At 48.5% G+C, this 16170-nt stretch overlaps 2 protein-coding genes across 3 annotated transcripts in view; one reads left to right on the top strand and one right to left on the bottom strand.

Annotated features, from left to right (window-relative positions):
- Positions 1–16170, bottom strand: part of Cnih3 (cornichon family AMPA receptor auxiliary protein 3) — a 95659-nt gene that overhangs the window by 21261 nt on the left and 58228 nt on the right. The window lies entirely within an intron of this gene.
- On the top strand, positions 3484–3747 carry LOC126502196 (60S ribosomal protein L27-like). The gene has a single exon (XM_050143044.1). It carries the CDS (start codon positions 3484–3486, stop codon positions 3745–3747), a length of 264 nt encoding a protein of 87 aa, XP_049999001.1.

Genomic DNA, 16170 nt, shown 5'->3' with positions numbered 1-16170 from the left:
TGCAGAAGCCGGTTCCAGAAGAGAGCTTTGGAGGCTGTGGGGGAGTCATAAAAATGAAGTCTTAGATCTTGGGCTTAGAGCTGATGTCTGGGAGAGTGGAGAGCAAGAAGGCTGAGAACAAGCCCAGGGCTATGTCCTCGGTGTGGCCAGTACTGGAGAAACAAGGGGAAAAGTAAAGCAGGAAAAGACGCCAGGAAAAGACCAGCCACACAGGCAGAAGGAAAACAGAGGGTGTGTGCCAAGCCTTGTGCTTAAGACAAAGAAGATGTGGCCAGGCAGAAGCTGCAAAGGAGGCAAGAACCACAGGGAACCAAAACATCATGTTTTCTATGACACCAGAGTTGCTTTCACTTCCCACACTGTCTCAATGAATGCTGGGACACAGGCTGGTGGGAGGCAATGGTTGGAAAGGTGCATGGGAGCCAGGGAGTCCCTTGCTGGATGCAGGCAAGACAAGCAGCCGTGTGTGAAGGCATGCTCTGGACTACCTGGCCCACTGTCACTGTCTAGGTGACATCATGCTGGGTGAAAATTAGGTCTGCACTTGACGTGACCCGCTTACAAGCGAAATGTCAGCATGCTAACAGTGTATTCAGAAGCTAGCGACAGTCTGTGAGCCTCCTGTGGCACCCACAGCCCTCAGGGTCAACACTGTCACAGTCAGAGGGTGGGTGTGCAATAATAATCAACCAAGTGATTCATGGGATGACCCGACGTCCAAGTAATCACTTCTCCATGGAATATCAATTATGCCCAGGTCATCCTATGATCTGCAAGCTCCTCCAAATGTTTTTCAGTTACCCACAGATGCCAGAATCCTGGACCAGGAGGAATTTATGCGACCTGAGACCACACCCTGGAAATGTATACAAGAAAGTGGCGAGTCCTTTAGCACGCATCCTCCATACATACAAGGGTCTGAAAAGCAGGCAGCACCCCAGCCCACCCCAGCTTGGGAAGTGGGTGAAGAGAAGCTGCCAGTACCTGTCCTTGGTCATTTAACCCCCACAGTCTCTCACCATACTCCATACCTTCCCTGGTGCCCAAGGAAATTTTGTCCTTTAATAAGCTGATATTCAGGAATTTAAGGAGTCCATGTAAAGTCTGCTTTTGTGACATTCTTCCTACAAACACCTCCAGAAGTAGTAAGGATATGGGTGATAGAGCAGCTCGTGTGATTTCTATGTGACTTCTCAACTGGTGTCTGGAGATTTCGCTTCAGGGAGACCAGGTCAGGCTGGGGTTTCGTAGGAGACGTATCGTGTAGTCTATATGCTATAGACCCATTTTTCAAAATTGCATTTAAATTAGAGGAACAAAACCCGGCGAGACCAAAGTAACCAAACAGACATATTTTACACTGGCTATAAAATAGATAATGCCCCCAGAAGGCCTGTTAGAGTGAGTTCAAGGCCACCCTGGACTACTTAGTGAGACCCTATCTCAAAACAAAAACATTTCACAAGAGAGGAGAAATAGCTCAGTGGCAGAGTGTTGGCTTAGCATGTGTTGGGCTCTGGGTTCAGCACCTAGTGCCGATAAAAAAAAAATACTAAAGCTCTTCTCATTCCTTTCAATAAAACTGGGTTAAGTGTGTATTATGCTGATAATAATAGTAGTGATTATATTTGGTGCTTTTCGCTGCTGAGTGGTTTTCTCTGTGGTCTATTCCTTGCAATAGTTAAGCAGGTGCTTTTATGCCCCCCACGTCATGTTCTAGGAGATGAAGTTCAGGGAAGTCGACATCTCGTTCCCAAGGTCACATAGCCCACTGACTTGGCCAGGATGGTCTGCTGGGCCTACAGTTTACACAGAATGATTTAATCAGTTCTTGGGCTGGCACCCATCACATATATGTGGACAGGACACCCAGCAATCAAGGCAAGGCCAGAAGTGTGGGGTCAGCAACAAAAATAGGATCTGTGCAAAGATTTGTCTGTGATAGTCAAAACTATACACACTTCCCAAAAGACATGTGTTGTTTCCTCTGTTTGGATTTTCAATAAAGCCAGGGACACTTTCTAGAAGTAATGTGTGTGGTGATTATAGTTTAAATCAATGACCAGAACAAGGAAGGCCTCCCAGGTGATGTGTATGAGTCCTGGCCCCTCAAAAGATGGTATTTGCCTGTGTCTGAACCTCACACCAGTATGGTCAAGGAGAGCATATGTAACAAAGGTGCTAAGCATGCTGGGGTTTTTCTGAAAGCAATTTAGGTGATGTGGTGTGGTAATTAATGTGACTTTAATGGTAGCCTTTCAATCAGAGCTCTGCCAGCAAACAACATGGCAGTCAGAACCTGAGAAGTTGGGGGACTTGGGCTAAAACTCCAGAGTTTTCGAGGTGGTTGCCAGAGCAACCTCGGGGACTAGTCTCTGGAAGAACTGAAGCGTTCTATTTTAGAAACACCCAGTTGATCATCGGAGCCAGGAGGAAACAACCAAATAATAAGGTACTGAGAATTCTTATAATATCTTATATAAAGATGAGCATTTTCTCAGACTGGTAACAGTTCACTCTAAGGGGAATATTTTTGACCCTGGAAGCAAAATGACTCCACAGAGGTCTGATTATCACCCGTGTCTTTCACAAAATGCTGGAATTAAAAGCTGCTTTTTCCATATGAATTTCTTCTCAGTCTTGGCTACATGACAGGCTCCTGTGACCTTTTGAGTCTCATCTCCTCAAAAGTCACCCCTGCAGGAAGGCATATGAGCGTTCATCTACTCTACGAACACTTGCTAAATAATTCACCTTATTACTGTATAAGATGCCCTGCTGGTTGAACCCCAGTGGAGATGGACTAATGATATAGCCCTGCCCTTAGGAAAGGTACAGACTAGAGGATGGACATAAAAGACAAGCATAACCACACAGCATCATGAGACTGCACCGTATGATTGTAGAGTCTCCTGCAGACATTATTTAATAGGCTGTTGCATACGTGGGTCCTTTGGTAGATCATTATCAAAATGCAGATTTCCAAACATCACCTCCGTGTCCAGAAAGTTGGGTGCCTGGGGCTGTGCACATGGAGCATGCTAGGGGCGAAGGAAAGATCTCATTCTGAAAAGGTGGCTAACAAATCCATGCAAGGAGTTGGGGTGGAGGCTTTCAAAGATGCTTTCCCACCTAGAGAATGGACAGCCCCTCAGCTAGAGTGAGGGCGTTGTCCAACTGACCTGGATTTATGCTGAGGGGAGGCAGAACCATGCATCGCCTGGGAGAGAGAGGTCACTGGAGAAGACTATGAAGGTCACTAGAGGACCAGAGAGAGACTTGATGCAATTATCAGAGCCCTGTGGGCCTGGGAATAACATATAGCAGTCTTTACAATGGTAATTCAGTAGGACTATGATGGATGCATGGGCAAAAAGTGGGCATCTGAACAAAGTCTGTTGTGTTCCTGCTGGTTGCGGTCGAAATGGGAAAGCACAGGAAACCCAGAAAAGTGATGGTGGTCCTGGTTGATCTCCATTCTGGATGCAAAGCTGTCATCGTGACGGTGGCACCTCAAACCAGCCCTATAGCCATGCTCTGGTGGCCGGAATTGATCGCTGCTTCTACAGGATGACAGTAGTCACTACAGATCTGATCACCAAGAGACCAAAGACCAAGCCTTCTGTGAAAGTTTGTCATTACAATCTCCTCATGCGCACGAGGTCCTCTGTGGACATCCCCTTCAACAAAACCGTCTTCAACAAGGTTGTCTTTAGAGACTCCGCTCTGAAATGCAAGGTTAGCTGAGAAGCCAAGGTCAAGTTTGAAGAGCAATCTAAGTGGGCGAGAAGAAATGGCTCTTTCAGAAGCTCTGGCTTTAGGTGTTTTCTTGCCATCGTTAAAAAGAAGAAAGAGAAAAAAAGAAAAGAAAAATCAATAAGAAAAAAACAACTGGTTCCTGAGAGGAACAGAAATGAAGAAGGAGGATGTGAAGAAATGTTTTCTAAAAACTATCAAATGGTGCTTTGTTTTAAAGCAGAATTTGTAGGAGGCTCACGATGTGCAGTTAATTAATTATGACATATTTGTCCCTGTGCAGCTATATTTAGCAAGACTTGGGATCATACTCAATTTATTTGTGGCTTTAAAACTTTTGTCTCTGGATTTTTCTCAATTTTTACTTCAAAGAAGATGCAGGTTTATAGACAGGCACCTAGAAAGCTCTTCACTTGAGCCAGGACTTCACAGCACTATGGGGAGCAAGGCTGAAGGAGATGCAGCCTTGGACTTCTTCAAGGAGAATATAGCCAGACACAGGAGATCAAACCGGTAAACAAGACGTCATCTTACAGGAGCACTGCTTTTAAAAACCCAGCAAAGGAGAGAGAGGGCCAGAAGAATTTCTTCAGTGATGGAAGAGAGAAGGCTTTGTGTAAGAAGGGACAGCAAAGGCTGGGGTGCAGCACAGAAATCATACGCACAAGGCTCTGATCCGAACCCCAGCAGAACTGAAAAGCAATATTTTAGCCAAGAAGAACATTCCAGAGAACAGAATTGAGTAAGAAACTGTGCAAAGAATAGGAATCATGGAGGCGAGACTGCATCCTGTGTGTCTTCCTTGTGTGGTTGGCATACATCAGGTGCTCAATAAATGCTGTGTGAGAAAATGCATGTCTACAAGCAAGCAGACACCAGTGAGCTTTAAAACCGGAAGTCACAGAAAGTCTTAGGAGAGATGCAGGTCCTTTATCGATGGCCCTTTCTCCAAAACTGGAATCTAGAGATTATGGATAAGAAAATTACACATAAAGTTTGCATGCATCTGACACCACCAGGCAGGGAGAATGGAGGAGAAGGACAAACCCAGGGGACAAAATAAGACAGCAAACAAAACACGAGACATGACTATAAAACTCTAAATCAAAGAAATGAGAGCCTGGGCCCTTTTGGCAATGGCTTGGAAGAGAGGGACTGTCATATGCAGAGCACACAGAGTCCAGAGGGTATGGAATTAAACACCGGCAACACGGGAGATATCTCACCCAACCAGTGCACAGAAGAGCGTAGTTGTAAGGCAGTGGTGAGCTCTGACCTCGGAGCGAAGGGAGGACCCCGGCCCTTCTCATCCTCTCTTCAATCCTGCTTTCAACCCTCCAGAAAGCAACAGCTGCCGGCTTTCCCACATCCTGGGAAATGATAAGGAGGGTGCCTGTGGTCTGGCCTCTCTCCTACTACAGGCATACATCCCCTCCGCTCCTGCAGGCAGGTGGTGTATGGATTTAAACAAGAAACGGGTAATCCCTTTGATATGTATCCTCCACACACACCAGGGCATGCGAAGCAAGCAGCACCTCCCCGGTCCCACCCCAGCCAGTAGGTGAATGTGCAGTAAGGGTTCAGAACCTGCCTCTGTGGCAACACCAGCCTAGAGCCACTCTTTCCCTTGTCCTCAAAGATGCCAGCTCCCCACCATCCCCCTCCATGCAGTGAAGTGAATGAGGTACCATATTCTAAACTCTGTCTGTCCTCAATTGGGCTGAAATTCAACCGTGGAGTAGTATGGTTCCCTGGCACCCCTCACCCTGGCACTGAGTTTGATGGACAGGAAGTAGGGAGGCTAAAATGCTCCATTAATGGTGAAGAACCGCATCCCTGGAGTTGCAGAGAGAGCAGAGCAGGCAGCAGAGATTTGGACAGCCTGGAGATGGTGGCGCAGTGATGCGATCTGGAGCCTGGAGATGTGCAGTACATTACATGTGCTGAGCAGACAGAGAGCAACGCAACAGAGGTGATCTGAAGGACAAACGTCCTAGCTTTAAGAAACCCCAGCTGATTGCTGTCTTGGGGAATAGGAGTTGACTGTAAAATCCAATGCTGTTTTTTTTTTCCTCAAAAAAAAATCTTGAAATTCAGAATTTTCTGCAAGTTTTCAGTCTTAAAAATACTAAAAGGGAAGTCCAAGGACCACCCACCTCCATCCAGGTCTAGTAAGGTGAGCATCCAAACTGCCTAGGCTCCCACAAAGCCAATACATGCAGTAGGATCAAAAAACCCATTGCCATTGTTCTTGAGTTCTCAGTAGTCCTCATTGTCCGCTATGTTCAGCAAGTCCGGTTTTAGGGCAGGGAACCGTGATTGCTCTTTGGGTTGACAAGGGAGGGGGACTTGATTGGGGGAGGAGGAGGGAAACGGAAGGCGGCAATGGGGAAGAGACAGAAATCTTTAATAAATAAAAATAAATAAAATAAAATAAAAAATACTAAAAGGGTTAAACAAAACAAATTCTCAGGTCACAACTGACCCACGGTCCATCAGTTGCAACTGTTAGCACTGAATGAGAGAGAAGGGGGGGTATATTTGGGGAGTGAAGCAAAGGACAGAGATGAAAGCTAAATGAACACAAGTCAGAAAGGAAACCAAATTCCCTCGTACTTGGAAAGCCAAAATGAATGCCATGGCTTGAGTCACATCCCCAAGAAGTCAAAAGAGCATTAAACGAAGAAGACAGCCCCTTGGTTGTGGTGATTAGAACACTGTCGTTGACCTTTAGAGCTTCGCTTTCAACAGAATGAGAGGGAGACCCACTCAGTTGCAGAGATCCCCGGATGAGGAGGAGGAGCAGCTGGCAAGGATTGTGAATGACTTTCCCGAACTCAGCAGCCCACAACAGAAGGTATATGTGGGAGAGTGCATAAGGGGTTGGTTACCGGGTCAAAGAGATCCCCCTCTTACAACAGAAAGCTAGGCAGGGTGTGAAGGTGAGGGGGGACGTGCTAGGTGCTAGGGAAGCAGGGGAGAGATGCTCTAGACAGGGGTTGCTGGTCTGGCTCCCAGAAAGTCAGAATGACAGTCACGAATGGGATAAAAGGGGCCCTGAGAATGTCCGGAGAGGAGGAACATGCAGGGAGGGGAAAGAGATGGGGGACTTGGCACCACCCCACTTACTCACAGCTCTAGTGCTGAGACACTAGGTGATGGGAGACACAGAACTGCTGAGAAGCCTCAGAAGGCAGAGGGCGTCAGCAAAGGGAGGCAGGGGGACAGAGGTGGGTGGGGGGAGACAGAGGAGAGCTACATGAAGATCCTGCTTCAGTCAGAGGGTGGAAGCCCAGAGGACTGAGGCGCTCTCCATCAGTGCCCGTGAGCTGGGGTAGATCAGGCCGGAAAGGCACGTCAAGAAGAGGCACATCCTGTTCTACACTAAAGGAGACCACGGAAATATGACAGCTCGATGCCATGCGCGGTTCTTGATTGAACCGTCAATTAAACAAACTAGAAAGAAAATTGTCGGGAAAAATAGTAGACTATGAATTAAGAGACATAATTTGGTGACATTTTAACTTCTTCAATGTGATCACGATATTTCTGTTATCCTGGAGAAGGTATATCGGGATGAAAAAACCATCACCAGTACAATGAAATGATCCAACAAAAAAAATGTGTGCTGAACATATAGGGTGTCGGAGCAGGGGAGAGCCACGAAGCAGGTGTGGCTGTTGCTAAGAAGCGAAGTCTCCTAGTGAAGCAGTACCAAACTTCATCATTACACCCTTCCAACACTGCCTGATATTTTTTTCAAGAGCAAAAGTTAGGAGAGGCTCTCAGGGTTCAAGTACATATAGCCCTATATCCCATCATCCACTGCAGACCTCAGCCCCTGGAGAAAGCCTCTGGTCAGCTTCTAGAGCCTTTGCTTGCTGGGGAGATTGGGAGGAGTGTGCTCAGCCCTCTACTGTCCTTGACAGAGCAACCCTTGTCCCCCAAGCTGCCACTTCTAGGTTAAGATGGAGCTCTACACTTGCTCCTCTCCAAGGTCTTGTAGGAGTCCCAGCTGTATCCTGTGGGTGACATCAGCTGACTCATCTATAAAAGCTGGTCATGACTGTCAACGGTATCATCTAGAAAACACATTTCTTGATGTGTTTGTGAAGGTATTTCCAGACACAATTGAGGGATAACGACCTGTCCTCCATGTGGGTGTCAAACTTCCCGTGAGTGGCTCAGATATAAAGAGGTCCAGGGTAAAACTGTGTGCCCCTGCCTTTCCCTCCCTTTTTCTTTCTGAGTAAATCCATCTGACACTACTGCTGCCCCTCTGCTGGCATCAAAGCTTCAGCCTCTTTCATCATCTGAGCATTGACACACAAGAGACTGTCCAGGGAGAGTGTGGGCTTTCCGCACCAGGTCAGGATGCTAAGGTATCCAGGTTCTTGGCCTGAGAGGCAATTAGGTTCTCTGCTTTCCCAGCAAGCAGATGGCCACTCTTGAACCACCCAGCCCCTATCATCATAAAACAATATAATAGTGTGTGTGTGTGTGTGTGTGAGAGAGAGAGAGAGAGAGAGAGAGAGAGAGAGAGAGAGAGATTCAGTTCTTCTTGAGAACTCTTATACACCAGCATCCACCCTTCCATCTGCCACCTTGTCCCCGTTCTACCCATTGAGCACTCTAGGTGTGGCCCATCTGGCTGCCTTCTGACTAGCAGTCGAAGCCCTCACCCCACTTCAGGAAACCCTGGAAAGCACAGGAGTTGTGGACATTGGCCAATCCATGGACAGCGGCCTTCTCCACAACCTGAATGGCACCACCCTTTCTTCGCTCTGAGTAGCATGTGTTGGGTGCTGATTTGGGGAAGCCCAGAGCAGCACCCAGGTGAGCTGAGGGGAGCATCATGCAGGCGCTCACCTGTTCTGTTTAAACCCTCACTGTGTGTGGAGTTAGCTGGCCACATAATACTGGGGTCCTAAAGAACCAGGGAACAATTCTATGTGTAAAATAATGAGACTATATTTTTTTGCCTCTGAATAAAATAAAAAGACAGTAATCCCCATCTTTCAGAGCACAAATTGCTTCAGAAATGAATCTAAGCTCAAAACTGGGTAGGCACAGTGAAACTCGGAAAAGGACTTGGTGCAGCCACTGCCAGGCCCACATAGTTAGTAACCGTGGTGAGATGTGAGAGCCAGGGGCCCTCTGGGGTATTATTCTGCAAACATGGCTGCACACGGCAATCATTTGGAGAGCTTTAAAATTATTCATGCTGGTTCTCATCCTCAGAAATTTTGACTTTGTGGGTTTGGGTAAAATTTTGGTCATCAGGATTTTTTATTTTCCCCCAGATGACCCAAATATACTGCAAGGTTGGAGGCCCTCTGCTAGGCCAGCCCCATAATTTACACTCATTAACACACTTCCCGGTGTGGTTCATCTGGGCTGCTAGCATGCTTAACCTTGGCGAACCCTCTCCCCTCCCAAGTGCACAGCCAAATGGGATGTGTGGACACCAGATCATTGTCTCATAAAAATCTCCTGCCCCTCCAACAAGCAGAGGTGCTGACCTGGTACAGTCGGGGCCCTCAGGTTAGGGAGGGGGGTCCAACTCTGCCAATCTGCTCCTCAGAGCCAGCTGGCAGCATCTCAAGACGCTGCGTTCAGGCCCGAGTTCTCAGTTCTGTGAAGAGGTTCGGGAGCGGAAATTAAAAGCCAACCCTGACAGGGTTGTTTCTACAGGCCCAGAACAGCGCAGGGAAAGGCTGCTTGCTGAGAGGAAGCTGTGCAGTCAAGTTTTTGCTGACTTCCAGGACAGGCTTGGGCTAGGGAGGGGGGAGGGAGCAAGGGAGGGAGGGAGGAAAAGAACTGAGGTCCACATTGGCACAGTTCCCGCCCAGGCAGGACAAGCAGCCCCCAGGGAGTCTTTAGAAAACACTGTAGTCTGAGCTCAGCCTGGGAAAATGAAGTGCAACTTTTTGGATTGGAGTCATTTGGAGCCCTGGGATTTAAACCTCTAGGGGTTTCCACTGTGTCCCTGAGGTTCAGAAATGCTGGCTACAACCCTGACTGCTGAGCTGTGCATCTCCCTAGGGAGCAGGTGATGGGTCCCTTTGGGACAGGCTGGCCCGAGGGTTCCCAAGGCCACTGAGTCAAGACAATACTGGCCTAGAGAAACAGATACCCTCTGGGGGGGGGGGGAGCTTGGGGCATTGAGACAGGGTATCACTGTGTCCCTCTGCTATCCTGGAACTCACTCTGGAGATCCATCTGCCTCTGCCTGCCAAGTGCAGGGCTTTAAGCACTTGTTCAGTTCAGCTCAGCACAGGGGGATTAAACACCATCTTCTCCAGCTCCCAGAAGCCCTCTGCCACCACTAAGTAGGATACAGAGTGCTTCGACCTTTTGGGAAAGTAACCTGGCAGGATTTGTTTGAAGCATATATCCATATTACCTGGCTTTCCAGTCTCCCTTGTGATAGAAGCTCACAAATTATGGTTCGGTTATTGACAACAAATAAAACCAGAAGCAGGAATATGGAAAAGACTAAAGAGTGCTCGCTATGGGCTATTGTGTAGACCTAAGTGATCTTTCCTCTTTCGTGAAGAGGAGCCCACACTGACGTCAGAATTGTTGCCTCAGGTTAGACAGTCCAGCTATACACTGTAGACAATGCCTGTAGGACACATAGAAGACAGGATAACTTAGTGAAGGCCACCACGAGGAGAAAACGTCACTTGAGCCACAGTGGCGTGGTGACGGCTTGTCCTACTTCTTCCCCAGGTCACATGCTGAAGACACTGCCCCAGCGCAGTGGTGCTGGACGGTGGGTTTTTGAGAAACGATTAGGATTAGCTGAGCTGAAGAAAGTGGAGACGTTACGACTGGACATTCCACAGCCAGCACGTTTTCTCCACGATGAAGACACATCAAGACGACAGCTCCCCGTGGGCCGTGAAGTCCACTCTCATCAGGTTCTCAGTCTACTGATTCCTGGATTTTAGACCCTCCAGCCCCAGAAATGTGAACGTAGGCACCACCCGGGCTGTAGTGGTTTATTACAGCAGAACACATAGACCAAGACAGCCAGTATGGGCTCATCTTTCACATCTGGGCGACCTCAATTCCCCAGCAAAGGAAACAAGCTATGTATCCTCTGTAGACTAGGCACAGCGCAACGAGCTCACACTGGCCTCCCTGAAGCTGGCACAGCCTGCAGAGGACCATAAGTGTCTGACATCCTTATTATCTCCTTCAGCCCCAGAATGGCTCAAGCTGGCCTTCTACCAAGTGACAGCTTCTGGCCAGGAACACGCCTGGGTCTCCTGGGAAGGAGTGTTCTATAAACAAAAATAGGGTAATTACACAACTCCAGCCCCACTCAGCAATCACGTCTATAGGGTGTGAGCATCATTTATATAGATCAGCTTCTGACCCATATCTTCTGGGCAGGCAGGAACGAGAGCTAATTAGAAAGATAAAGGACCCATGCCCTACACGATGTGCATGATTAATAGTCGAGGTTTCGGTGACAGATCTGAACTCGGCTTCCTATGGGAAGCATGGCTTTCTGGAGGGAGGAGGCCAGGGACCTTTGAGACAACTCATTTACATCACAAGTTCTGCTCACAGTAAGTTGACTTTTCATTTGGACAAAGATAAGACCGCTTCTTCTTTTTTCAGATCTCCCCTGTGATAATGGGCAAATGCTAGGAAAGCAAACCCCAGGACTAGCTACTGGCTAGTCGCCAAGGGATGCAACCAATCGCTTGCCGTCTCATCGAGGGTTGTTTGTTTTCATACATCTCTTCCCTGACGTGTTATGGGTTTGACTATTCACTACCCTTCCCAAACTCATGTTGAGGTCCTATTGTAATAAGCATTTGCTGACGGGGTCTTTAAAGAGGAGTTAAAGTTATGACATCACTAACATGGGCCTTAGCCTAGCATGGCTGTAAGCATTATAAGAAGGGGGTTTTAGGACACAGAGCACACAATGGAGAGGCCACCACAAGACACAGGAAGAGGGGAGCCATCTGCAGGCCCAGGAGAGGGCCCTCCAGAGGAACCAACTTTCAGTTACCCTGGCCTGATGCTTATTGGCTCCAGTACTGAGAGACAGTACATGTCTAATGCGTCATGGTAGCCCCGGATGACTCCAGGTAAGGACCTGAGGGGGCAGGTAAGGACCATTGCACCCTCTGAAGGCTTTCTCCCAAGCCACCAATTTCCCAACAGTCCCTTAGAACTGAAAGGACTCCTTGGTTCAAAGTCCCATAACCTAGGTTGGACATTGAGGACAGGAGTCAGCTGAGGGGTGCGGCCACACAGGGGAGAGACTGAGGCACAGGGGCCTGTGGCTAATGGTGTATCCCATGGACATAAAAATGTGAAGAGCTCCAAGCACGTTTTGCAACACTGGAAATGTGAGGAGGTGCCTCCAAAATGTAACATAATGTCTTTAATCTGTGTGTGTAAACTAAGGTCTGCTGAGGTTGGGGAGCCAGGGGCAGGTCTGAACTGACTTCCAGTGACCACTCACTAAAGGACCCAGAAAAGCCCATGAGCCCCAGTTCCCAATCTCTACCTCACGGAGCAAACGAGGAAAGAAAACGACAGCAAATCTGGTCTGGTTACCACTGAGTTTGTTTCCTCTGTCAGTCAGTCTGTCAGTCATGCAGACGCTAAAACCCTTCTGGCCGTGTGCTGCATCAGACAGTGAACACTGTACGTCTACTTTGCTCACCGACTGTGATGGTTAATTTTGATTTTCATCTTGATTGGACCGAAAGACACCTAAAGGAGCAGTAAGGGAGACTCCTGGCTAGGTCTACAAGGGTGATTCCCGAAGTCAATGTGTCCTGAGGGCTCACATCGAATCAGCTGGACTACTGACCAATTCACAATGAGGGGAGACTGGCGAGGTGGTAGGGCTGTGGAAAGGAAGGCTGGCTGGAGAAAGCGGGGCCGCTAAGGGCGTGTCCTTAGCGGTTACACATTACTCTTGATCATTTTCTGCTGGGACTCGCCCTGACTTCCTAGCCACCATGATGAGAGCTGCTTTGCCATGTCCTCCCGGCCACGATGGACCGAAGCCTCTGGAACCATGAACAAAATGAATCTTTCCTCCCTTATGTGATTTTTGTCAGGTAAGTTTGCCCACAACACAATGCCTAACTACAACGCTGACCTATTTTATACCTTCTGACCTCCTTCCACACCCAGGCCTGGAATATCTATGTTTGAAATCCTTTATCAGTAGCTGGAAACAGCGTGGCATTCTGTGAGCAGCTGGCATGGCTGCAGTCGGAACCCCCATGCGGTACCACAACGGCCAGTATTAAAGGATCTTGCAGAGTCTCTCAGATGCCATCTCATGTGCATCCCGCTGGGAGGACTGGAACTGTGTGTCCCCATAGCAGGAACTATCCTGACAGGCTCTTTTATTTGGTTCCCACCAGGACACTGTGGTGCTGGCACGACCTTCCGTTGGTGCACCGGATGGCAATGGCAGAGATGTCACCGTGAAAAGGCTATCACAGGGAAGTTGTGCTTGCTGTGTGCTCCCCGCCTACCTCTCTGTGCTGTAATTGCCGCACATTGTCCAGAATTCCATCACTGCTTTGACCACTTGGCAGATACAGAAAGGAGACCGTGTGGGGTTTTTTGTCCCGTTGTAATAATGGCATTTTGCATTGGTATTTCACATTTAACTTATCCAGGGCATTTTCCTAGTCTACTGCAGAGTCTTATCCCAGTCAAACAAAACTCCATGTGTTGTATAATTGTCTGTGCCGTAGAGACAGCTTAGGGATGAGAGCCAATGAAACTGGGAGCTGGAGGAGGACCAAGGATCCAAAGTGCTTCAAGAATCCCAAGCCGCACAGGAGTTGCAAAGGGAGCCAGCATGGCAGCTCAGAGATGTGGCTTCTCCCTGGGGAAAAGACACACCTGGAGCGAGCCAGTCAGCTTCCTCAAGCTGGGAGCCCCCGGGAATTTCCATATGTAGCCATGGGCTCCCTGTTGCCCCTGCCTAGGTAGAAATGCTGCTGGGTTTACCTTGGGGAGACATGCTGTTGAGAACAAGAGGTCATTAGATTTGGTTACGCTGGCCCATTTTGTGACCTAGAAACACAGCTCATAAATGTTTCCTGCTCCTTCAGCAATTTGGAAGAGGGCTGGAAAGAGGACCTAGAAGGGTGAGCATTTCAGGAGTTGAAAAGCAGAATGTGTAACTCTTGCCACGTCTTGGAAAAGGGGAACATCTACAAACAAAGTTTGTACCGAGAAAAAAAAAAACAAGTTGTCCATGGACTACTTGAGATGAGTCACCCTACGGGGCTGCCATCACTTGGAAGTTAGGAGCCCAACACCTTCAATCTGCTTGGGCACCCGTTGGCAAATTATTGCTTTTATTCCGGTGCCATTTAGAAAATTGTGGCTCTCTAAATCATACCCAGGGGACCCGGGGAGTGGAAATGTCTGCCCACCTGCATTGCCAAAGCGTGGCTTCCCTCCCAATTCAGGGGCTCACAGTCTGACTGCCCATTAGAGTCACCCAAGAAGCTGCTAACAACCCAAGGCTTAAGCTGGGCTCCAGACCAACTAAACCAGAAACCATGGAGTGGGACGAGGCAGCCTGTTTTCTCCAGCTTCCTGGCCGATTTGAGTGTAGGCGAGGTGGGATGCCAGAGTGCCAAAGCATCCGTTACAATGCTCACCCACTGGGCGGTGGGAGATGCTCTCCTAACAAAGCATGTCTAACCTGCCCTGGGACTCTTTGGGCTCCACCACGTGTCTCACTCTCATGCTTCCTGGTGAGCTCTTTGCCTCGTGAATTATGGAAATCGTTATCGTGGCAGTGTGTGGTGGCTGCCCTCCCTACCCATTCAGATAATTAACTAATCCATTCAGCTAATTAACATAAACAGAATCCCTGCTGGGTGCTGCAGGAGGTGCAGAAGGAGGAGCCGTGATCCTTGCATTGAAGGATGTAAGTGTGTAAAATACATGTGCAAGGCACCACGATATAAGGTTTTGTGTGATCAAGGCTTTGAGGGACTCTGGGAAGGGATGAAAAAAAAAAGTGAGCTCTCTTTTGGCTAGCTTAAACAGGTCTTCACAACAGTATCCCTCCCTTACACACACACACACACACACACACACACACACGTGGGGCTCCACGTGCACTTACCAACCTCAGTACACAGTTCAGGACTATAAACTGGGTAGGCTCTGGATGAATTACACCTAGACGGAGAAATCCAGCCTGGGGCTCACTAGCTCCATCAGGACTATCCCTGGACCCTATTGGCTCCCTCCTTCCCACTCCTCCCAGGTCCAGATTCCATCTGGTACCCTCCAACTTCTCTCAACCAGTGGCACTTGATCTCACCCACCCACTGCCCTTGCAGCTCCTCAGCAGCTGTGAAGGGGAAGCCCCCTTCACCCCGGAGAGTGAGGCCAGAAGCTATCTCCCAATACCCACTCCCCATTTCTGCTAAGAATGCAGTCTCCCCAAATAAAGACAGATGTGGCCAATGAATCAAGGAGAAGCAGAGTGCTAACTTCTGGGCTGTGACCTTGAAGGGAATGGCCCACCTCGCTTCTTCTCTCCATCCTGCTGCTTGAAGAAGGTCATGAAGAGACACCCCCGCCCCATCCTGGGCCACATGGGCAAGGAAACATCATTGCAGAACCCAAGAGCTGGGAGGAATGCAGGTCCCTAATATTCTTGGGCAGAGGACTCCGGGGGCCTGGATAGGCTCTCTTCAGAATGAGGTCCACTATGTCCCAGGTCCAGTTATATTGGGTTCTTTACAGCCTATCCATATCTCCATGTCCCACGTGTCCTGCAGTAAATACCTGGAGTTCCTCTGCACACTAATGAGAAGGATAAGCTATTACAAAACCCCAATTATTTCTAGCAGACTGGTCAGTGATGTAGCGATTCTCACAGCACAGGGAGCAAGAGTCTGTAAATCTTCACAGTCGGTGGGCCAGGCTGAGGGGATCTGCTTCCTCATGAAGGCAACACACTGGCCAGCTGACTCCTTCCTGATTAAGGCACTTGATTGAACATCGTTATTTTCATTGGTCCCCAAAGCCTGGAACTAGGGTAGAGGAAGGAAGTACCATAAAGGTTTGGGAAATAACAGCTCCCCTGGAGGGACACTCATGAAACAGCTGGGTATGGGAGGAGTAGGGACTCTAGAGGCAAATGTGCCAACCAAGTGGCTTGCTTCAGCGAGCAGAGACTTAGCCAATACGTCAGCCACTCTGAAGATTCAGCACAGATCAAAGAATACCCTTCAACATACCTAGTGGACCTGACTTACCAGGATTAGGGAGAGTACTAGGACTTTCCTTGGAAACCTGTGCAGATGTGTGTGTGTGTGTGTGTGTGTGTGTGTGTGTGTGTGTGTGTACGCAAGCTCTTGCATGAATGGGCATATATGAAGA

This window comes from Alexandromys fortis, unplaced genomic scaffold, assembly GCF_014885135.2.
Source record: "Alexandromys fortis isolate MF-2015 unplaced genomic scaffold, M_Fortis_MF-2015_v1.1 scaffold_51, whole genome shotgun sequence".
Taxonomy (NCBI): domain Eukaryota; kingdom Metazoa; phylum Chordata; class Mammalia; order Rodentia; family Cricetidae; genus Alexandromys; species Alexandromys fortis.
Note: the sequence above shows the minus strand (reverse complement) of the source record. Positions and strands in the feature narration are given on the sequence as shown.